At 43.9% G+C, this 24,667-nt stretch overlaps 1 protein-coding gene and 1 pseudogene across 1 annotated transcript; both read right to left on the reverse strand.

The window, feature by feature from the left end:
• Positions 1-985: 985 nt before the first annotated feature.
• LOC114795084 (uncharacterized) lies at positions 986-1,104 on the reverse strand (annotated as a pseudogene).
• A 6,298-nt stretch (positions 1,105-7,402) lies between these two features.
• Positions 7,403-24,632, reverse strand: LOC114794891 (phosphatidylinositol 4-phosphate 3-kinase C2 domain-containing subunit gamma-like). The gene is given in 30 exon segments (XM_028987725.1): positions 7,403-8,019; positions 8,211-8,336; positions 9,299-9,390; positions 9,948-9,999; positions 10,102-10,198; positions 10,783-10,901; positions 11,156-11,333; positions 11,991-12,100; positions 12,229-12,385; positions 12,581-12,750; positions 12,826-12,962; positions 14,153-14,282; positions 14,858-14,950; positions 15,054-15,161; positions 15,679-15,859; positions 16,720-16,814; positions 16,941-17,034; positions 17,264-17,452; positions 17,625-17,758; positions 19,301-19,415; positions 19,576-19,704; positions 19,785-19,907; positions 20,514-20,697; positions 20,860-20,890; positions 21,009-21,134; positions 21,368-21,431; positions 21,517-21,587; positions 22,022-22,133; positions 22,215-22,326; positions 24,365-24,632. Coding segments are annotated over 29 exon segments (3,405 nt in total). The 5' UTR covers positions 22,250-22,326; positions 24,365-24,632; the 3' UTR covers positions 7,403-7,866.
• Between the last annotated feature and the right edge of the window lie 35 nt (positions 24,633-24,667).

Consider the following 24,667-nt stretch of genomic DNA (forward strand, 5'->3'; position numbering starts at 1 on the left):
TGTTGTGCACCTCATGCTTTTTGATAAATGTGCCTGACTTATAATTGTCTCGATTGCATTGTTTACTTTTTTAGTTAGTTTATTTGCATGTTTAGTTTTTAAGCTGCTGGTCAAATGGATTAAAACAATGGTGACATGCCAGGTGAAAGGGCTAAAGGCAACAGAAATCAGAAATTTATGGATCCATCTGAGTGCTGCTGGGACGGCCACCCTGCAATGGGGACATCATGTTTGGTTGTTTGACACCAAGTCCTGGTATGATGATGAAAAGTCCACAGAATCAGACATTTAGATGAAAGATTTACACTCACATTTTACATTACAGCATTTATCAGACTCACAATCAGTAGTTACAGTTAGTTATCAGTAGTAACCCTGGAGCAACTTAATTTTCTTGCTCAGGGACACAATGGTAGTAAGTGGGATTTGAACCTGGGTCTTCTGGTTCATAGGTGTGTGTGTTACCCACTAATCTACCACCACCATACAACCACATGTAGAAACACTAAGCTTGCACTGTTAAAACTCTATAAAACTCTGTCACTGAGGCTGTCTGTAGATCGCGCTCCACACAGGTTCTGGTTGTAATGAGAGTGACAGATGGACAGAGAGAAAATAATAGAAATGTATATAAAGGGAACACAGGGTGCTGGCGACAATGAAAGAGAGGGAGAGATGAAAGACAAGCATGATGGGTAAAATGCTGTGTGGGCCTGTTTCACCAAAAAGCTTTGACATCCACATACCAGATGATGAAACATATGACCAATTTGTACATAGTAATAAAACTGTTACGATAGGGTCTTTTTTTTACCTACCAGTATTCAAGGACCCAGAGAAAAGATAATGGATGGTAAGGATAAACGTTTCCTTACATTGTAAGAAGCGTTGAGGTGAGGTGAGGTGAGGTGAGTGAAAGTGATTAGTTGTCACATGTGACACAGCACAGTGAAATATGGTCTTTCACCAACCACAGCTCAAAAAGAACTTACAGCTCCTGTTATTCCCAGGCAGTCTCCCATCCAAATACTAACCAGGCCCAACCCTGCTAAGCTTCCAAGATCAAACCAGATCGGGTGTTCTGTAGGTGGTGTGGCTGTAAGTTATGAGCATATCGTGGCTGTGAGTTGACATCTGAGGTTGACACAACAATGACTGAGTGCCAAGTCCCAGTCCGGCACTGACTAAATCCTGAGAATAACCTAGTTCCGCATTCTCAGCCATCCTGTGAACACTTGACAGGACCCTTCCCTAGAGGAGCACCGTCCCCACACACTGCTCCACGGGCGCCTGTCATGTCTGCCCACTGCTCACTAAGGGTGATGGTTGAATGCAGAGGACAGATTTCACTCTGTGCACCGTGTGAAAATCACTTCACTTTACTTTACACTAAGGACACGGAAGCGGGCGATGAATAACTTTCTGGATTCCGAATGGAGCCGGAGGTTCCGAGTGGACAGCCACAGCCCCCTGCTGACATGATAGAGATGATGACACTATTTTGAGAGGCAGAATGGGTTTTGGTCCAGGTCACACATGTGGACCAAAAATCCATTCCGCACTCAACACAGCGTCATCATTCGGCAGGTTGTACATAATATATTTTATGTTCCGCTTTTTGTAATGTTATATGTCAGCTTTGTATGTTTTTCCATTTGTTCATGTTTGAGTGTACATGGAAGAGTAACATGTATGTATAAATGCTATATACCTGCAGGAGGGTTTTTCTTTCTCCTTTTTGTTTTTTCTTTCTCCTTTCTTATTTCTCTTTGTCCTGATTTGTATGAGAGTGAATGGAAAGGGAGCAGCGGTGCGACTGGGCTGGACGCTTGAATCCCTGGAGCAACCCATCAATTACAGTTCACCTCCACCAGCGGGATGGCAGAAAGCTTTGGGGATTCCTTTTGGGGCTGGAGTGGATTATTTTACAGGACTGTAATTGATTGGACTATTGGACTCTTTTGGACATGGGAGTATGGTGTGTTGTGTAACGTTGTAAAATATAGCACTCAGGAGAAACGTTGCAATGCTGGTTGCCTCACGAATACAGCAGGAAGTGTAAATGTCCTGCAGGCTGTCCACAAAATCCTCTGTAGGGATCTATGGTCAGAGGCATGGCAGTTTCCACGGCAGGATAGAATGCTTTGGGGAGGTGCACTGCTGTTGTTCTCTTTGGTCATGTCCTCAGCCTGACGGCCCCTTTCTCCAGCATTCTGAACTTCATCATCATGACCTGCACCTGTCAGTCACTGTCAGCTCCCTCAAACCCCTGCACCACCAAACATGGTGAACATGCAGATTCTAACATGCCATTTTGCATGAGTTGTGCTACCTGCTGCAACAGCAGATGTCCCTTTCTGTTCAGTCATCCATGTCTAGTCCAGCTTCCATGTCTAGTCCAGTTCCTGTTTGCATTGTGGTAAGATTGGTTGAATGGAGGAGACCTGTAGTGCATAAAACCAGCATCACTTCCACTACCGACATAACAAAGGGGTCAGAAATAGTCATAAACAAATGCTATTTGTTTGTGCCATGTATATGATGTGCTATCTATGTATTTGCAGTGATATGGTTAGCTTTGTCTGGTCTCTGTTTTCTCTATGTCTTTTTGATGGGCATAATTGTGTATTAGACGCTTCGTTGACTTTCTTCTAATACAAACGGTTGAGTGCCAGGGAGAATCAGATTGCCGCATTTAAATGCTGTGTGTCTTTTATTTGAGGTGAGATTGTTGTGGGTTGAATGATCACAGGTTGGAATCTGTTCTTTAACATTTACATTTATGGCATTTTGCAGACACCCAAGAGCTTACAACATGCTTTCATGTTACCATCAATGAAATAAGCAGTTCTGGTTCACTACTTTACTTTACTTTACTTTACTTTATTTAGCAGACGCTTTTATCCAAAGCGACTTACAAGAGGAAGACACCAGCAATTCTCGTTCGATTTCTATAGAATATTGAGTTTACAAACTAAGAGCCCTGATAAGGTTCACTAGGACTCAAACCATGAAAACAATCATTTTATTCACTCTGTTGTAGTTTTTCTTGCATAAGTCAGAAAGTTACAAGTTAGCTTGCAAGTATTCTCTTACACAGAAGGTATTGAGCTGTCGTTTGAAAATGATCAGTGACTGAGCTGTTCTGACCTCCAGGGGAAATTTATTCCACCAACGAGGGGCTAAGACAGAGAAGAGTCTAGATGAGGGTCTTCCTCGTAGCTTCAGAGATGGATGGACCAGGCGAGCAGTACTGGAGGGTCGGAGTGTGCGAGGTGCAGTGCGAGTTATAATAAGGGCTTGATGCTTTGCCCTTTTGAACCAGAAATGTCTCCTGGGGCAGTGACCAAGACGTCTTCCAGTTGCACCCTGCATCCTGCCTTTAGGGTGGTAGTAGCCTAATGGGTAACACACTCGCCTATGAACCAGAAGACCCAGGTTCAAACCCCACTTACTACCATTGTGTCCCTGAGCAAGACACTTAAACCTAAATTGCTACAGGGGGGGGTACTGTCCCTGTATCTACTGATCGCTCATAAATGCCGTAAATGTAAATGTAGGTGGTGCCCCAGTGTGCATTTCTCCTCTTCAGACAGACAGAAACTACTCCTCTCTGCTTCCCTGACCAGGTCTTTAAATGCTTTCTGGAGGCTTTACCCACACACAACCAAATCTCTCAGGATGTGGACAGCTGATGTACCCACAAAATAGCGGCAGCCAACCTCTACTGGGTAAATTGTTGTTCTTCATCCCAACCTCCCTGTACTATTCCACAAGATTTCAGCATTTCAAGTATTTCAGCCTCTTCTGTTCCCATGCAGCTTGCCAGGAATGAAGCTTCCTGCTCTGCAGTCCTGGGACATGTGTAGTGATATCCATAAAGCCCTTTGTGCAGCTCTTGGTACAGCATTTGTACCACACTCCCCTAAAGCATGATCAAATTATCAAAAGGTTTGAATCAGACTGACTTTGCTTTATGGGTAGATATGTCTGATGGGTAGAGTAATACTGGTAAATCAGTCTGATTTACCACAGTCACCCTCTTCAGAGATATGACGTGTGGGAGACAATGCTTTGGAGGTGGTTCAAAAAGAAACATCCTTCTTGAGGTTCGTTAGCGAATAGGATCTTTTCTGCCCCCCCCTCTCAGTTTTCTGCTCTGCCTGAGGATCATTATAATTAAATACCAGTTCAATTAGCCATGCACTAGACTTTGAGGAACAAATTTAGCCTTTGATCATGGAAACATGAAGGGAACAAAATAACTGCACAGGCTCAGCTTCTGCGAATATTTCATCCACACTGCAGCTGTCACAAAAGAAAAATTAATGTGTGAAAAAGCAAAAAAACAGGGACCATCTAAAAACCAACTGGCAGAATTTACCTCCTGGTTCAACAATACGTGAACAACACACACACACACACACACACACAAGAATGATTCTTCCTTTTCATAGCACAGCACACGGTGCACACAGTGAAATTTGTCCTCTGCATTTATCCCATCACCCTGAGTGAGCAGTGGGCAGCCATGACAGGCGCCCGGGGAGCAGTGTGTGGGGACTGTGTCATGTATACTGATAGTATTCCTTTAAACGACACGGCACTATGCTGTGGGCAGAGTTAGTCGTCTGCCCCTTTCTGATGCAGGATAACTCTCCACGAAGCACTGTGATGCATTGATTATACAATTAATTTCAACACCCCTACTTGCTATGCATCATATCACCAAAAACTATAAAGTGCAAATAAAGTGTATATTTCTGATAAGTTTAACAAAATCGAGCAGATGTCACTTCAATGTATTCTTTTGGTCTATTTTGTACAAAGATAGGTGAGGATGCAATCTGCACTTGTATTGGATACTGTAGCTCAATATTGCATTGCATGACTTATCTGAAGCTCTTTCTCCCCTCTCCACTTTCTGCCACATCATCATATTGCATCCATCCCCCTTCCTCACCACCTACTGAACATAATGTACAGCACTTCCCTCTTACTTGACAGAGGTGAAAGTTCTTCCTTAAATGAGGAAAACTGAACTTTAAATGTTTAAATGTTTAAATTTGGTTTTGGGAATGGAGGGGTTTGGGGGGGTGGCATCCCTCCTCATCAACTCAAGTACTGGGTCTATGGATCGTGAAAGTTGCAACATATAATTTTTGGCAGTTGTCTGCTTCGCAGCAGGAAATTCTGTCTGTGGTGGTTGATTACAGAGCGTGTCACTTCCAGCAGCCCAGACCATAGGCTCATAGCGTTTTGCACATTACTCTTCATCAGGACAGAGCCCAGACTTTAAACATAAATGTAAATGGACCAATGGGTCGGCCATCTCTTTTCCACCCACGTTGTCAGGACTCATTTCCCAGCTCTCTTCCAAACAGCCAGAGTTTTGTATGCTACATGTATTAGATGGGTTTCCTTTAAAAAGCATAAGAATATGTTGAGTTTGCTACTTTGAGCAATATCATTGAAGGCTATTTTTTTGTTGATGCTGTCAGACAACGTGGGGCTTAATGGCATGAGCGAGAAAGTAGATTCAGGACAATTGTACTGAATGCTAAAGCCAGCGAGAGTTTTGTTCAGCTGAAGGAACGAGAAATGTCTTCCTTTATCTGACGGGTTTTGAATGTAAGTCTGGCACCGTCAATGTTGCCAACTGTCAAGTATCCCAAGTGCTTTTGAATTAGGCCTGAAAATAGGCCATCCCTGCTGGAAACTAATCCGAGTGAATGTAGAGACATTGGTGAGAGAGTTAATTCACACAATGAGATATGGCAGTTCATTATGAAATAAATATGACAGTATATACACAGCTCTAGCAAAAAGTTGCACACTCTCATATTTGGTTATCTTTGACTAGAGAATGCCTTTTCTGTGAAATGTCTCATATTTTTTTTGCTGAGCAGTTGGCAGAGTTGAACCACTATGTCTTCTTTAGCCCATTCCAAGATCCAGAAAGGTGGAGGTGGCGGCTCGCTGCGCTTCACTTTGGTGTTGAGAGTACATGTGCATTTACTGCACCGCACCACGACAGGAGCAGTGACTCTGTTAAGAGCATAGGAGGGCGGCTGTGCATTTTCCTAAATAAAAACAGATGTACAAACTCAGTAACTGTAGACAGTTACTAGACTGTCACTAGAACCTGAAATATGTCACTGTTAGATGCAGAACCATGGGTCTCCTTCGAGAGTTTATCGTTCATGATCACCGCACCCTGATGCCTCCCTGGCCTCGAACATTGAACAGGGCTACACTGCGACCAAACCTGTGCCACTGTCACAGGAGCAGAGGACAATTACTCCTATCAGCACAAACAGGCTTAAATATTGGCCAGATGGAGCTTCTCAGCAGATGCAGGACTGTTTCAGTATTCATTCACCACCCAGACCTTGACGTGTTCAGTGACAGCATACTGTGCAATAGTAAGATACAGGGTACCCACAGGGTCTTAACAATTTGAAAAAGACTTTTGTATTTGTAAATTAAGGCCTTGAAACGTTATTGAATTTTGTTCTCAGGTCTTAAATGTCGGAACCAGCGGGGCAGGCAGCACGTCGGCTCCACAGGGAATTTTCAAGAGAAGTGGAAGGTTAAACTGTCTTTCCATAAGAAGAAAAAACACTTACATCATGTTCAAAATGTCAGCAATAAGTCACGGTTCAACATATGATAAAGTCCTTATCAGGGCTTCAAAACAAAGTTCTTGACAACATTGTGCTAAAATTTCACATGCTTTTGATGGACAGTAACGAAGCACAATGTTAAAAATATAAATGCTCACACTTTCTGGGAACACTATACAAAACTGCCAACATGTTTATATAGATGTGGCTGATGTGTCACCCTGAATATGTGTATGGAATATGAGGATGTTTGTAAAAAGATACATTTTAGTGCATTAGACCATTCAGAGACCAAAGGTCAGACCAGTCCATGTGTTTTTTTTAGTGAGGAGTGGCTTCCGCTTGACTACTTTACCACAAAGGTCTGATTAGTGACCATTGGGTTCTTCTTCCCCAATTACTCAGTTTGGTCAGGCGGACAGATCTAAGGAGGGTACCGATGGTTCCAAACTTCTTCCATTTCTGACATTTTTTATAAATGTAAGTTAACATCATGTGGAAAAAGTGAAGGGGTGTGAATAATTGTGTGTTTGTGTGTGTAACCTTCCTCCGTCAAATGCTTCTGGTCTAAGAGAAAGAGAACTACAGTCTGGATTGTGCCCCGTTGTAATTCCCTTCATTCCACACCCCACCATGGGATGAAATGCACAAAATATCTTCTCAAATGTAGATCCCCCCCCCCAGGTAATTACAGCCTCAAAGTTGGGTGAGTTCTCTCACTGACACACACAAATTAGGTAAAAAATGTGAATACAATGAATACAAGAATTCTAAAATATTGTAAATATAGTTTATACAGTACAAATACAGTATGTTTCCTTCATTATCCATCAACACAGAGGCAGCTGTTTTTATGCAGACCACAGGTTGTGTATTGGCAGGTGTAGAGTTCACTCTCTCTTTCACTTTATCTCTATTCAGCAGCAGTAGAACCTGATTCATAAATGTAAATTCATTTTCTACTTATACTATTCTTCCAATTATTTACTGTACATTATTGTAAATACTTTATAAGATATAAAGAGATAAACTTTAACTGCAGTGTCATGCATTTAACAATTATAAATATTATTACTGTACATAAAGTATTTACATTTCAGTGTAGTAAAGACATTTTTTAAAAAATGAAGTAGGTTCAGATAACCCATTTTAAACAGTCCCCGCTCTGTGAGCTGGCAGGGCCGCCCTCTGGTGGCCATGGAGCATGGATTCATCCATCAGTCCGCCTGCTTGCCTGTCCTCAGATATCACAGTTTCCCAGCGGGAACCACTGCTCCGCGTCCATCCGCTGGTCTCGCAGCACTATGTTGGTCGCTGCCACAAAAGCCTTCTTGCTCTTCACAGTCACTTCCAGAACGCGGTTGTGAATGGTGAAGACGTTACAGTACTCAATCTGGGAGCGAAGAGGAGGGGGCACATCAGTCCAGCAGTGACATTGTGAGATCCAAACTCAAGTCTATGAAGACAGGCACCTCAGTTAAAAGAACCTGCTCATAGTTTGCAGTATAAGCTGCTGCTCAAGGTTCTGTGCTCAGGCTGGTTCTGAGGATGCATGGTACATACAGGAAGTACAGAGACCCGTACCAGTTCATTGAAGGTGGGATTGTTGTTGTTGCGCACCACTTTGGTCTTTTTCTTGGAGAGGTTTTGTGGATCTGGTCTGAGACGTGTGATCACATAGGCATCAGGATTGGAGCCATTAGGCAGCCTCTGAGCGTGGAAAACCAGCAAAAAAGTGTGAATTAATAATGGCATCTCAGATGTAAGAAAACTTGTGAGAACATTCCACGGTCATCATGTAACGAACACACTTGGAAACATGTAGAAACATTGAAATTAGCATCATCGACATTTACAGTTTTACTGTCAAGCAGTAAAGAAAAAGCTCCCCTGGAGACATTCAATGTTAAGTGTCTTGCTCAGGGACACAATGATACTAGGACCAGAGCTTTGTGATGGCCACTTCAATACCTTGACTTTGTTGTCCTTAAGTCACTTTGTAACTAATTTGGAGGATTCTGAGGATGCCTTCAACCTTACACAAGTGAACAGGCCTCAAGCTTATTGAGTAGCATTGCACTTCATGGCGGAAATCATGGACATTATGGATGTCCATGATTTCTCTGGATGAAAGGGACACCTCTCAAGTTCTTTATACTGTCAAGAGACCAACAAATGTTAGTCACTACAATTAACCAGAATTTGAATTACTTATACTTTACTTGTTTATAAACCTATGGTAACAAAGGCCAGTGGGGGCAGTGGTGGCCTAACGGTTAAGGAAGCGACCCCGTAATCAGAAGGTTGCCGGTTCGAATCCCGATCCGCCAAGGTGCCACTGAGGTGCCAGTGAGCAAAGCACCGTCCCCACACACTGCTCCCCGGGCGCCGGTCATGGCTGCCCACTGCTCACTCAGGGTGATGGGTTAAATGCAGAGGACAAATTTCACTGTGCACCGTGTGCTGTGCTGCTGTGTATCACATGTGACAATCACTTCACTTTATTATTAGTGTAGATCACTTCCATCCACAGTAAGTTAAACTTCACTTCATCCTAGGCATGTGTCCCTCACCCTGATCCTGCAGATCTTTACAGCATTTGAGAGTCTTGCTTCATGTTGTCATTGAAGCTATTTCCAGGATTCTTTTTATGCAGAAGCACAGGGACTTACAACATTCTGGAGGTGCTTGATCATCACTGACAGCCGGTTTTCTCTGTAGGACATGAAGAGCTGGATCTGGGGTTTGGATGGGGAAGCAGGGTCTGGAAACAAAATGGAGTTCAGTACAACCAGGTCTACCCAGCATTAAAAAGACAGTATTTAGCTGTAGAACCAACTCGATTGTGGAAGCCTCCTCGGGTCAGACTTATTATTCATATGTTTTGTTCCCTCCCGGTCTCCTTGTATATGGGCTTTGTTCTCTTTTCTCATTAAAAGCCTGCTCTGTTTGAGTCATGCATCTGTTATTTTACCCATCTTAGCCATGCAAATATGAGACGTACTAGGGAATGGAGATGGACCAGTTTTTTAGTACAGAAGGAACATGATACTTTCAGTCAGTCATTCTCATAAATAGAACAAAACAGGTAGTGCATAACAGGTCTTACACAAAAAAAGGAAGTAGTTTAAATAGCATTTTTAAAACATGATTTAGTAACATGAAGAATCAATGATTTATGTATAATTGTGGTTTGCTCATTGATTCCTTAAAATGTCTTTCATGTTTTTTTGTCCACCCTCCAACCAATGATGAAGATTTTGTCCTAGTCATTATTGAGGGCCACTGTGAACGCGGCCTGTTGTGGATTTCAGTACACACCTGTCACGGCTGTTCTAGGATCATCAAGAAACAGGCTACAGACAAACTCGTTCTGATGACAAGAGAACATGCATTAAGGAACATGGTCGTGGAGGAAACAGTATTAATTTTGTCTTATCAAACATCTTAAAAGGTGAATTAAGCAAAAACATACGCCTTTACAGGTCCCTTCAAACAGCTCCTTCAGATATTTGTTCAACAGCATCATTTTCCTCCCAGGAGTGAAAGACACCTTGTACCAGCTGGGGAACCTGACAGCAGAATCAGGAAGGGAGATAAGCAACAGTCTCCAAAATAAGAGTCTCTGGGAAGCGGTAGGCAATGTCCTCTCATCACACAGCTAATGATCAACAAGTCAGTCAGTTCACATAGTTATTAGGGTAGTATGTGGACATTCGAGAAATTATTACATAATGAATGTTTAATATAATACTTAAAAAAAAAAAATTAGTTTTATTTAAATAAATAAATTTTCATTAAAACCAGTTTCATACTTTTACATTTGTCCACTACAACTCATGTAGTGAATATTACTACACTGTCTGGAAAAGAACATAACAGGAAATTAATACCATACCCTGGTATCGTCTGAATTACTATTATCTTAGTTAGAGTTGGGGCAGGGTCCTAAGAATAAGAAATTGTAGTCATGCCCATATTACATAAAAATTGTATGTTTATTGAAGAAATTTTGTTTAAATAATGTTTATGTTTAGACTTATCAAAGCTTATTTGTCGCAGTGGTGCCCTGTGAAGTTTTGAAGCAGTGACATAAGTAATCACTGTTCACCGGGGTGGTCAAAATAATGTCAGCTTAATAACTTAAATAACTCACTGAGGAAGACTTGACTCTATAAAGTGCTTCTGAAGCCTTTTATGGATCATCTCGAACTGTCCAAATGTCTTCTCACTGATCAGAAACCCATCCTCAATGGTCACCTTCAGCTCATACATCTGGTTGGAATGAGAAATAAAAAAAAGTTCCATTTGACTGATACGGTGTCACATGACCCTGCATTCAGTAGAGAAATGACGTTGGTGGGCGTGCCCATCTGTGAGACTGTCTGAAAGTAAACAGAACTAGTTTCTGAGCAGAATTACTGGAGACACGCATGGATTTTTGTGCATGACCTGTGCAGTGCTCTAGTAACTCCTTGTCAGTATTGGACATCAAACCGCCGGCCAGGAGGAATTTAATTTTGGCTCACCACATCCCTTCCCTTGGTGGTGTACTTCTGAATGACCACCTTCTGGATGTTGGAGCTGGAGGACATGGCCTTGGATCGTATGGTGCCAGTCGCTGGCTTCTTGCCTGGAATTTGCACCATGTTGTGGATGAGGAAGTTGAGTTTGACAGGAAAGCTATCCATGCTCTCTTTGATCTTCCTGGTAGTGGAGAAGAAAGTGAATTTGCATCCAGTGTGGTAACCCCCAGTAAAACAGAACACATTGCTGACTAGTGTGATGTTTTCATGTTTTATAAAACATAGCTTATTTAAATCATGAACCGGACACTTGTATTACATTTACAATTTAGAGCTACATTTAGTTTTTGAGTTAATTTTTTAAGAAGGATGTTTGGTTTGTCTGTAGGGTTCATCTTTGATAACCAAAGTTCTTAGGACAGTAACACACCGTGTGAGTGGAAATACATTTCTACACCCCAGCAGAGGGCATTTTTTCTGCAGTTATGTAACTGTAATCCATGATTGTGTGGACACAACAATCCAGTAAAAAAATAAAAGAACTCTATGACACCGAGGACACTAAAAGCTGGTGGAACATGAGTAAATTTTACCATGACAGCGAATCCACCTTTGGGGTGATCTTTCTCTTCTGTAATTACTATCATTTTAATTAGGCTTTTACTCCTTCATTTACCCCTGTATTGAAGGACAAATCAACTGAACACAATTTAATTAGAAAGCTATTCCTCAGGGGTAATTCTGATACTCATCACATCAAGTAACATGAATGACAACAATCAAGCCTGAGAGTAAAAGCAGGGACCAAGGTGAGGGTGGTGTGGTGCAGCAGACCTACTGGGTGAAGTATGCAGTGGCCTCCAGGTCAGAATCATGAGGCCTCAAGTTGTTGTGCACGTACTGCAGGTCTTGAAGGTCTTTCATCTGAGGCATACCTGCCCCCAACATCTAAACACAAACACAGAAACCCACCAGACGAATTGTAAAATGGACACAAATATGAACATATAAACAAAATGTAAGTGTCTTCATAATTTAATTCTTGTACATGTACAGTAAGTGAGAATCTTCCATACCAGTTGAAGCAGACTGAGCATCAGTGCAGTTCTCTTTCGCAGGCAGTTAAATGCCTCACAGCACAGCTCCACAAAGCAATGGAAGCGCTGTGGGTTCTCCCCCCCGCCGGTGATGAAGTGCTGCATCTCAGAGGAGAAGATGAACGGAGTCCGGTCCCTGCCACCACAGAGAACAGTGGAGGACAAAGAATGATTTATCAGAAGTTCATGAAGAGAAAGAAGCTGTGTGGTCAGACTGCATGTTGCATTACAGTTTAAAGTTATGACTAATGATGAAGTTCATTGCAGTCACATTTGTACTACAGACAAAACAGAAAGCACGGCAGAGCGGAATTCCCCCACTGATTTGTGCCTTTTAATGTTGGCAAACTTCTGCGCGTTCCCCAAGATCTTGCCAAAGTCGATGTGAAACATGTGGCCGGTGTGTTTCAGCATGATGTTGTCGTTGTGGCGGTCACAGATTCCCAGCACAAAGGTGGCTACACACCAGCCGGCACAGGAGTGAATGAAGTTCATCACCGCCTGTGGAATAAACACACATAAACACCAAAACCACGGCAACTCCCATATATAGCAATATGTCAGTGTGTTCAACACCTCCTCGTAATCTTCCTTTGTCTTGTTTTTCATGTGGAACCATTTCTCCAGCGTGTCCTCTCTCAGCGCTCCACCTAAACCCCACTTCTGATGGATACTAGCCAAGGTCACTGCCTCTGGCACCACCTCAATCAGGCCTGAGACACACATACACACAACAGGGTTCACAACAACAACATTAACAACAGCATTTCAGAAATGAATCATACATGAATAAAGACTCCTACTTTTCCATCATGTTTGAATATAAAATCGAGTGGAAGTGATTGTTGTTGTCATTGTTTGGTTGTTGTGGTCTGCTGGGTATCACAGCAAAATGTGTCCTCTACATGTATCACCCTTACTGGGCAGTGGGCAGCCACAAAAGGCGCCCAGGAGGGGACTTCAGTGCACCTTGGCGTTTCGGGATTCGAACCCGCAACCTTCCAATAACGGGTCCACTCCCTTATCCGCTAGGCCTACCACCAGGCTTTCTTAATCATTAAATCTGGTCATCTCCTAATTCTGCATTAATTACTCATTTACTTTCCATGCTTCCAGATACATACGCTGCCTTTAGGGTAATTTAGAAATGTCTTCAATAACACTGTATTGTTCAGAAATTCTGTCCAGACATTGTTCATGTTATAAGTGACTGTCAGTTAAGCTGTTAGTATGTGGAATATCTGCAGAAATACAGACAGACCCATTGTCAGTAACTATTGATTTTCATTAGGGTTTACAATCTTGAAACTGCTGTCACTTTTACAATAACATACGTTTAGTTGCACTAATTAAACCCTAACTGGTGAATCAGTTATTTCAAACGTTGTCAATACGTTTTCTTATTTTGTAGAATGTCCTATTCAAACCTCATAAAAAACGTCAAAATGACTCAACTTTTCAACAGTAGTGAAAGTTGATTAACGTGGAGAAACATCTCCCTTGGTAAGAATCAACCTTCGATGAACCCAAGGTGTTATTAACGCTCCTTTCCGAGTGTGAGAGAGTGAGAGAGAGAGAGAGAAGTATTTACTGTCTGGAATCTTTAGCAGGAAACCATTACTTCCGACATATAAAGTATCAACAGGACAAGCTTTTATTCAAAAAGAAGGTTCTGGGGGTTTGGCTCCATTTCCTGATTTACCCGCAAGGAAGTTCGCATTCTTTCCATACCACAGTTGATAATTAAAATCCTGTTCATACAGAAACCTTAGTCCTCATACAGAATCTAATTCTAATAAATTTGCCTACAGTAAAAGCAAATTAACAAATGTAAATTGCACTTCATGTTCATTACTGCAGCTTCTTATCTCTGTGTTTGGGCATGAGATTCCTGCACAATCACCCTGGTTCTGTCCGGTGGAGAGGCACCTGTAGGTGACCATACGCATGTCCAAACCCTCCTGGAGCCACATCCAGTCCATCACTCGAACAATCTGCAGCACCAGCATGTCCTGCTTCAAGTTATCTCCAGTCTATGGATAAAGTAAAAATCACAATAGTACAGTCACTTTGTCTAATCCCGTAAAGAAAAAAAGTAAAGCCCTGAAACAATAAAACAATTTGAATACGAAATAATACAAATTGAAAATAGTCAAATAAATACATACATACATAAATATTACACAAACTACAAGATCCAGCAGGTGGGTTTTACATGATGTCCACAATATTCAAACAGATGATGTCATCATCAATAAACCAATCAATAAAGCCATTTACATTGGGTTGGATTGTAGCTTCTCACTTTACCGGCATTCTGTTCTGAACCTCTTAACCACCTTCCAAAGGCCTCCACACAGTTCAAAGTTCTGCCACTTATCTCTATGAGGGTGTGGCCCGAACTCATGAACCTGCTCCGTGAAAGACCGGCGACTGGAGACTGACTTAGGGAAAGGAGCCGCAGGGAAGAGGGCAGCTCAGGGTCTTGGTGTTTTTGTTAACAGTCTGTATGTTTTTCACTGGTTTTATGGGCCATTTTAACTCATTGTATGAAATTTCATATTATAAAGTAAGCAAACCAAAGAAAGCTAATATGAAGATACAGAACCTTGCAAATGACTCTGATATTTCTGCCCAGATCATCTGCCGTGATGAAGGAGATCTCCAGAGGAGCTGCATTAGAGTTGTGAAACGTACAGGCCTAAGGGACAGAATTTGCTCATTACTACACACTGTTTAATAAATTCTGAATAAATAACGAACACCTTCGTCACCCAGTGAATAGAGTGACTGTTGCATCTTACATCCACATCTATCCCAGTCACAAAAAATGCCGGATCCAGAGGCAGCCGACAGTTCACTCCTCCTTCAAAGAAATTGTTGAGCTGGAGCTTTTCTCTCGTCAGCACATCCTGCCAAATGAAGACGGTTAGGCTAGTCATCAGAGGACAGTCATCAGAATGAATAAGAGAGAACAATATAATCCTTCTAAAGGCTTTGATGGTTTTATTGAACCATTTTTTATTCTTTAGAACGTACAGATCGGAACACTAATTTTTAAATAAAATATCCCCAACTGCACTTTCTCACACTTCTGTCGCAGGGCAGGGCTCATACAACAAACAATTTCCTTCACACACTCACTCAAACAGACTCCACACACTGTCTAAGCCAGGATTCGATGTCACAACCTTGGCAGCCACCATGCCACCCTTTCAAAATTCTTACACATTACAGTATAAAGTGAGTAAAGAGACCTTTTCAACATGTCTGCAATCTAATTTCACATAAGGCCCGATGTTGAAACTGTTGAATGGATAAAACACTAATGTATTTATAATTTATTCACAGTAGTCTTCAGAGTAGTCTTCACAGTCAACTGTCATTTAGACTAATTCAAGCTATGCAGACGTTGAAATAATAGCGGACCTTCCTCCTGTTCTTGTCAGCGCTGCGAATCCTGTCTGCCACCTGGGTGAGCAGGGTCACCAGGTGACTCTCTCGCTCCAACTCCTGTCTCAGCAGCTGGCCACAGCAGTGCTTCAGCGCGGCCAACACCTTACTGTACCAGCTCCGGTAGTGGGCATCTCCAAGGGCATCAACCAGCAGCCTGTAAGAGGTATGCACATACATACAGTATATAAGCACTCTCAGGTATAGCTGTAATTGGGTCTAAAAAGTTATGCACGTACTGGCACAAGCCTGACAGAATCAGACCCCAAAACAAATGTACAAGAAGTGAATCATATGGAAAGGATAGGTACTATAGACTGAAGGTTTGTGTTTGCTGATCGATAATTTACCCACGCAAGCTCTATTTGACCTGACCCAACCCTGGCTATCAAGATTTACAGCTCTGCCATCAGGTTATACTGTATATTGTTAAGACACAGGGAGTAGTGGCAAAACATGCAGCACTGGTGTGAATGCAATGACAGGGTGGTGTGGTTGACACAGACATTACTTTGTTTGATGTAAAAATTATATTCTGATTCAGCCTCATTTATTTCAGTCTGATTCGGGTAAACTATTGCAACACAGTGGCATGGCGAGGCTCTTGGTTCTGGCTCTGAGCTTTACATGCTCTATGTGGATTGGTCAAAGGTTCCTTTGGCAGGAATTCCTGTTAATGCAATGAAACTGAAAACGGTGTGTACCACAGGGAACAATTATTGGTCCAACTACTTTTTTTAGTGAAAATGAAGTGATTGCCATTGTGATGCACTGCAGCACAGAACACGGTGACACAACTAAATGGGTCCTCTGTTTTTAACCAATCACCCTTGGTGAGCAGTGGGCAGGCAACTGGGGAGTAGTGTGTGGGGATGATGCTTTGCTCAGTGGCACCTTGGCAACCTTCTGATCATGAGACCGCTTCCTTAACCGCTAGGCCACCACTGCTGTTATACAGTGTATTTTGTTATACATTTGGTATTTTTTAAAAATTGTCAAATTTGATGCTAAACTCACCAGTAGAGCTGTTGAGCGATGCGTATGTTACATAGCGAGGTCTTTAATAACATCATAACCAAAGGCCCATCCAACTCCCACTCCATCTTCAGAGCCTGTAAATCAGAAGACATTCGCCTGCTCAGAGTACTTCCAGGTTCTATAATGAGCATCAGCATCACAGTAAACAACAGGTATATGAATTATGCTGTAGAGACCGATGGAACTTCTTTTAATAATACCTGCACCAGCTGAGGCAGGAACTCCTCCAGCAACACCTCTGACTCTCGCTCAAAGTACTGCACTGCTGTCTTTCGCACGGTTTGATCTGGGAAGCTGCAATGCAATGCAAGACTATTCTAATTCAATATTAAAGGAAAATAATTGACAAACGTTACAAATAGACCACAACTGAGCTGGCAGTTCAGACCATTTGAAAGTGAATTCTGAAGTGAATGTTTGCTTGTTTTGCGTATTTTTATCAAATTAATACTTTATAAAGTAAAATGAGTGGTTACGATGAGTTTTCCACCTATTAACGGACAGTGAGTCTACCATGGCGGACCTCTCAGTCAGCAGGAATAGAGCCTCCTCAGGTTTCTGAAGAGGCCAGCTCTCCAGCAAGGTGTAGATCTCGGTCAGCTCCTGCAGTGTCCACTCAGGGGCGCTGCCCAGGACCAGGTGTATGTAGGTGTTCTTCTCACTGCACTCATGCCTCTTTGTCCAGAGCAAGGACTTTTCGTTGTCCGTTAGACTGTGTAGGAAGAGAATGTGTTATGCCAGAGTATAAAATCATAAGTGGAGGCGATATCCTCGGGCATGATGCAAAAAAATATGATGCAATAGAAAAAATTTTATATTTAAACTGAATCATGACTGATATCAGGGGAAGAGGCTTGTTATTATTCAAGGCTATTATTACTCACAAATGCAGACAGCACATCTGAGAAATATCTTCTAACTTTCTCTGTAGCTCCTCATAGGTTGATTGAACAGGATGGAGTGGGGGCAGGCCAATGGGCTTCTCATATTTCTCACTGTTTCAATTTGGGAAGTCCACCTGATGGTGCAATAGTAAAAGTTAAGAGGTTGACCCTTCAAGCTGTTATACAGATCTTTTTAAGCTAAAATGACCATTGCTTCATTCACTGTTAAACTCAGTAGACCTGTTTCACATAATTTCCCAATAACCACCAGCCATTAGACAAATAAAAATACAAGCCATCATTATGCAAAATCATGGATGTTTGTTATTCACTTAGCACAGGCTATGTACAGTGCATCCAGAAAGTATTCCCACATAATTATAACAAAGTATTGCGCAAAGTTTTATATATAGATATATAATATATATATATATATATATATATATATATATATATACAACACAACACACACACACACACACCCACACAACACACACACACATACATACATACACATATATATATATATATATAAATGAAAAAAAACTTTGCGCAATACTTTGTTATAATTATTTTACTTTATAATTACATTATAATTACATAATTACAGTTATAATTACAAACTGAAAAGTTCTTGAGGATTTAGCAAATTTTTTTAATAAAATTTTTTTTTAAAAAAAAAACCTTTGCGCAATACTTTGTTGATGACCCTTTGGCAGCAATTATAGCCATGTCTTTTTGTATATGATGCCACAAGCTTATCCTTGGCCAGTTTGCATCAGCTCAGGTTGGATGGGAAGTGTGGTGCACTGCCATTTTAAGATCTCTCCATAGCTGTTCAAATCGGATTCAAGTCTGGGATCTGGCTGGGCCACTCCAGGACATACAGGCATGATAGGTGGATTGATGCAGAGATGGTTGTTCTTCTAGAAGGATCTCCTGTCCACAAAAGACCTCTGGAGCTCTGACAGAGTGACCATCTGGTTCTTGGTCACCTACCTGACTAAGGCCCTTCTCTGATTGCTCAGTTTAAGTGGGCGGCCAGCTTTCTTATAAGCGTCCTGGTGGTTTTGAACTTCTTCCACTTATGGATTATGGAGGCCACTGTGCTTATTGGGACTTTCAGAAATTTTTCTGTAACCTTCCCCAGATTTGTGCCTCAAGACAATCCTTGGAGGTCTACAGACAATTCCTTTGACTTCATGCATGGTTTGTGCTCTGACATGAACTGGCAATTGTGGGAGCTTATATATCAGGTCCAATCACATGTGCACTTCAATTAAGCTGCAAGGATGATCAGGGGAAACAGGATGCACTTGACCTCAGTTTGGAGAAAAGCCTGTAAATACTTATGCACACTTGCTTTCTCAGTTTTTTTTATTTTTCCCGTTGTCATTACAGGGTGTTGTATGTAGAATTCTAAAGAAAAAAATGTATTGAATCCATTTTGGAATAAGTCATGTGAATACTTTTTGGATGCACATGGTGAATTCTAAGCATCTCGAACGAGAATTGCTGGTGTCTTCCCATTGTAAGTCGCTTTGGATAAAAGCGTCTGCCAAATAAAGTAAAGTAAAGTAAAGTAAAGTAAAGCATCTCCATGAATGAAGACAATTAAGTGTCTGTTCCTATTGTGATCTCCAGGTAAATAGTGATTGTAAATGCCTGTCTCTCACCTGCAAGATGACTCCCACTGCCTGCCTGTGGATTTCGTAGAGGGCAGGGGTTGGTGGACTGTTCAGCTCTGCTAACATGGACATGCTAAGCAGAATTGACCCACTGACCAGAGTCCTGCCAAAAAAAAAAAAAGTACTTAATTCAGACATAATACAAGAATTTCATCTTTAAAAATGTGGTTTACTTAGAAGAACCAGTTACTGGTGGACACAGAGCTACTAAGCAAAACCGGACACAGGACAACAATGCAACTGAGGGCAATCAGCGAAGTTACATATTGTTGTAGAGTGGCAGGACAGCCCAGCACAGCAGCTCTTGGCCCTTTCCCTGCTTGGAGCCCATCAGCAGGAAGGTGAGCATGGATTCATATGGGAGATCTTTAACAAGTTTTGGGAATGTCACCCTAAAAACAGAGACAAAAAAAGTTCAGCATGGAACCCGCTGGATGCTGCCCATGATCTGAAGCATGAATTGTGTTCTCACAGCCTGTTGCAGCGGATCTTGGTGCCGAGCACCAGGCTGGTGCTGATGTTCTCAGCAGCCACTGTGTCACACAGTTTCCTGCCTGCATACGTCAGAGAGCACTGCAGGCTGAAGGAATCAAAACTGGAAACAGCCGAGAAAGCAATTAGCAATGCATTTATATTACATACAAGAAACACAAAGCGCAGCGCTCCAGGCTGAACTGTTCTCAAATGTACAGTCAAAGGTGTCCTTTTGTGCACCTTTCTTGTATGCAAATTCCGAGGACACCTTGAGTAGCTAAAAGTTGCCGTGTTCTATAATATGATTGACATAGCAGCATTGAATGCACATGTGCTATATCAAGCATGCACTGGGAAGCAGGAAAGACGGGTGGACTTCCTGGTGGAGCTTGCACGAGAGTTGGCTAGCTCTCATATGCCTGCGAAGAAGGCAAGAAATGAACAATTGCTTTGGACACAACCCTCCACACCTAGCCCTGGAAAAAGAGCCATGTGCCAGGTCAAACAATTTCTCCCTAAGATATCAAAGTGTCCTTGAAGTGGCTCAGCATGTCCCCCGCCTTGTTTACATGACAAAAGCATCTGTTCACAGGTGATAAAGGATATTAGTTAAAAGTCTTCCAGCCCATCGACTGTCCTGTGGGTTTTTCTAGGTAGAAATGTCAAATGACAACTCTCTGGGACTTCTAGTGTTAAGGTGATTAAAGATGCCAGGCTCATAGGGTACCTCGTCACCCAACACTGCTCCAGTCTGTACAGAGATGCCAGGTTGAGGCTCAGCGTGTCAGTGTTTTGCTCCACATCCATGATGGGGGGACTGGGATTGGTACTCTGCACTCTGAACTCAGAGTTGAAGTTGTCAAAGAAAATCTGCAGCAGCTTCTCCAGGGCCTGGTGGAGGATGACTATGGCTGTGGAAAAATATAATGAAGAACAGAGGGCTTTTACTAAAGATTTCTGACTTTCCAGCAAATCAACAGGACAACACAGCAGATTCACCTTCTCAAGCCTGAGCAGAACCATCTGCTTATTCATACTCCAAAATAAAAATGACTGGTTGGTTGCAATCATACCTGTCTCACACTCATACATTTCGGATGTGCTCTAGAAAAATAAATAAAAAAAATAGTTCTTTGCATCACTTTTACAATCAATGTTATTGTTACAGCATGCAGTATTTCTGTTCTTCATAAGGAATATGGATACGGACAGCAAGCCATACCAGCATTGTGGGCTTTATCCGTTTCAGATTACCAATGGCCTCCTCTAGCTCCATGGTTGAGATTCCGCAGAGCAAGCCACAGATAGCACGCACCTCCACTACGACGCGGCTCACGTTCAGCCAGCACTGGGGAAGGGGCGGAGTTACTTTTGTATGTGCACTCAGAGTTCTGTCTGTTTCTTTCTTCTTATCAAATCAGATAAAATTTGCTTGATCCATTTAAAGAATGAAATACTGGGATACTTAGCATTTACTACAGCAGGGTGAGAGAATCAGAAAACATCATTAATCCCCTCATTAAGAAGTTTATGTAATATGCTGGTTATGCTGGTGGTGGGGGGAGCCTTTTCAACACAAACCTGATTCCTGAATATCTGGTTAACCTCTTTGCTGTAGCACCTTAATCTTTCCTGCAGACCCAACCTGGACAGCAACGCAGTTACTTATTAGGTCATGGTGCACAACAATATGGCAACAAAAAAATATGTAATGTGTTGTTTTTTTTTACCTGGATGTATTAAAGACACACATAGGGCCCAGTAGTTGATTTAAATTAAAAGGCTGTTTGTCGTCTTCCTCCTTTAAAAAAAATTGCCAAAAGCTGCTTTAAAGCTTACATACCATAGCAATCTTATAAGCTTACCATACCATAGCAATATTATGTACTAGTTGTTTTTTTTTTTTTTATAATAGCTTTAACCATACTACATGTGTTAGGTGGTCACTTAGGTGGCAAAGTGAATTGTGAATTTTACCATTAAATTGTTATAAAACTGTGTTCATACAAAACATCCTTAATATCAAGAAAAAAAAAACGTCCAGAAACACGTGTCTGAAACTGAGCAAAGTCTCAGAAGCAAAGAGGACTGGACCAGGGAAGGGCCTGTGGACCTTTTTAAACTGTAATCCACCAACCAGTTGAAAAAGCGCCCTGAACGCGGTACACTTGGCCCATCCCTTTTGTAGATGATTAATCACCTTTCACCCGCTGTGACACATGGGAGCTGACTTACTTGTCTTGAGAACGAGGTCTTCACCATGGACATGTGTATTATTCTCACGGAAACCTCCTGAGAAAACTTCAGACAGGTCTGAACACGTTCATGCATCCCTAACATCTCATCACTGGAGGAAAGAAAATTGGAGAAAGATACGTAAAAACTCCTACAACAAAAGAACAGTGAGTGTTGGTGCTGAAGATCTTACTTTTTGAGGAACTCCTCAGTGTCACAGAGCTTCATGAGGTAATTCACACTGCTGTCATGAACATCCAGAAGAGAAAAAATCTCCTGAATCAAGTCCTGCACCGTTTTGCTCACTACAACACAGGCAAAGGGTGAACAAAGAAAACATAAAAACAAAAACAAAAACAAAATGAAAATTATAATTACACATAAATGTAACAACTAATATCACCGCGCTCCCACGGCGCTCCCTTTCCCTGTGGCACCGCGCTCCCTCTCCCTGTGGCACCGCGCTCCCACGGAGCTCTCTCGGCCTGTGGCACCGCGCTCCCTCTCCCTGTGGCACCGCGCTCCCTCTCCCTGTGGCACCGCGCTCCCTCTCCCTGTGGCACCGCGCTCCCACGGAGCTCTCTCGGCCTGTGGCACCGCGCTCCCTCGCCCTGTGGCACCGCGCTCCCTCGCCCTGTGGCACCGCGCTCCCTCGGCACTCTCTCGGCCTGTGGCACCACGCTCCCTCTCCCTGTGGCACCGCGCTCCCTCTCCCTGTGCCACCGCGCTCCCTCTCCCTGTGCCACCGCGCTCCCTCTCCCTGTGCCACCGCGCTCCCTCGGCACTCCCTCTCCCTGTGGCACCGTGCTCCCTCGGCACTCCCTCTCCCTGTGGCACCGCGCTCCCTCTCCCTCTCCCTGTGGCACCGCACTCCCTCTCCCTCTCCCTGTGGCACCGCACTCCCTCTCCCTGTGGCACCGCACTCCCTCTCCCTGTGGCACCGCACTCCCTCTCCCTGTGGCACCGCACTCCCTCTCCCTGTGGCACCACGCTCCCTCGGCACTCTCTCGGCCTGTGGCACCGTGCTCCCTCTCCCTGTGGCACCGCGCTCCCTCTCCCTGTGGCACCGCGCTCCCTCTCCCTGTGGCACCGCGCTCCCTCGGCACTCTCTCGGCCTGTGGCACGGCGCTCCCTCTCCCTGTGGCACGGCGCTCCATCTCTCCCTGTGGCACGGCGCTCTCTATCTCTCCCACTCTGGCACGGCGCGCTCTATCTCTCCCACTCTGGCACGGCGCGCTCTATCTCTCCCACTCTGGCACGGCGCGCGCTCTATCTCTCCCACTCTGGCACGGCGCGCGCTCTATCTCTCCCACTCTGGCACGGCGCGCGCTCTATCTCTCCCACTCTGGCACGGCGCGCTCTATCTCTCTCTCTCCCACTCTGGCACGGCGCGCTCTATCTCTCCCACTCTGGCACGGCGCGCGCTCTATCTTCTCCAATCTCCTCCCCACTCTGGCACGGCGCGCGCTCTATCTCTCCCACTCTGGCACGTCGCGCGCTCTAATCTCTCCACTCTGGCAACGGCGCGCTCTATCTCTCCCACTTCTGGCACGGCGCGCGCTCTATCTCTCCCACTCTGGCACGGCGCGCGCTCTATCTCTCCCACTCCTGGCACGGCGCGCGCTCTATCTCTCCCACTCTGGCAACGGCGCGCGCTCTATCTATCTCTCCCACTCTGGCACGGCGCGCGCTCTATCTCTCTCCCACTCTGGCACTGCGCGCGCTCTATCTCTCCCAACTCTGGCACGGCGCGCGCTCTATCTCTCCCACTCTGGCACGGCGCGCGCTCTATCTCTCTCCCACTCTGGCACGGCGCGCTCTATCTCTCTCCCACTCTGGCACGGCGCGCGCTCTATCTCTCCCACTCTGGCACGGCGCGCGCTCTATCTCTCCCACTCTGGCACGGCGCGCGCTCTATCTCTCCCACTCTGGCACGGCGCGCTCTATCTCTCTCCCACTCTGGCACGGCGCGCTCTATCTCTCTCCCACTCTGGCACGGCGCGCTCTATCTCTCTCCCACTCTGGCACGGCGCGCTCTATCTCTCTCCCCACTCTGGCACGGCGCGCTCTATCTCTCTCCCACTCTGGCACGGCGCGCTCTATCTCTCTCCCACTCTGGCACGGCGCGCTCTATCTCTCTCCCACTCTGGCACGGCGCTCTCTATCTCTCCCACTCTGGCACGGCGCTCTCTATCTCTCCCACTCTGGCACGGCGCTCTCTATCTCTCCCACTCTGGCACGGCGCTCTCTATCTCTCCCACTCTGGCACGGCGCTCTCTATCTCTCCCACTCTGGCACGGCGCGCTCTATCTCTGTGGCACGGCGCTGATTGTGGACTCATACATGCAGTAGGAATGGGCAGCTGGTGGGGCAGCCAGGCGGACGAAACAGAAAAGGTCAGCTGGGCGTTCTCCAGTAAAGAGAAGTGTAGCGGCGTCACTCGGCTCCACACCACACCAGTGTTGGTCTCCTGTTTGGAGTGGGGAAATCTGGACACCAATCTGTTTTACAAGGAAATCAAACAAAATCACATTTAACAATGAACATTATACTGAGCGTTTGTCCCCAGTAACGTCCCAAAGTTCTGTTTTCTAATCTTCCCAACAGTATATTCTTCTGATGTTTTTCACTGTTAATCTTAACCAT

This window comes from Denticeps clupeoides, chromosome 7 (assembly GCF_900700375.1).
Source record: "Denticeps clupeoides chromosome 7, fDenClu1.1, whole genome shotgun sequence".
Taxonomy (NCBI): domain Eukaryota; kingdom Metazoa; phylum Chordata; class Actinopteri; order Clupeiformes; family Denticipitidae; genus Denticeps; species Denticeps clupeoides.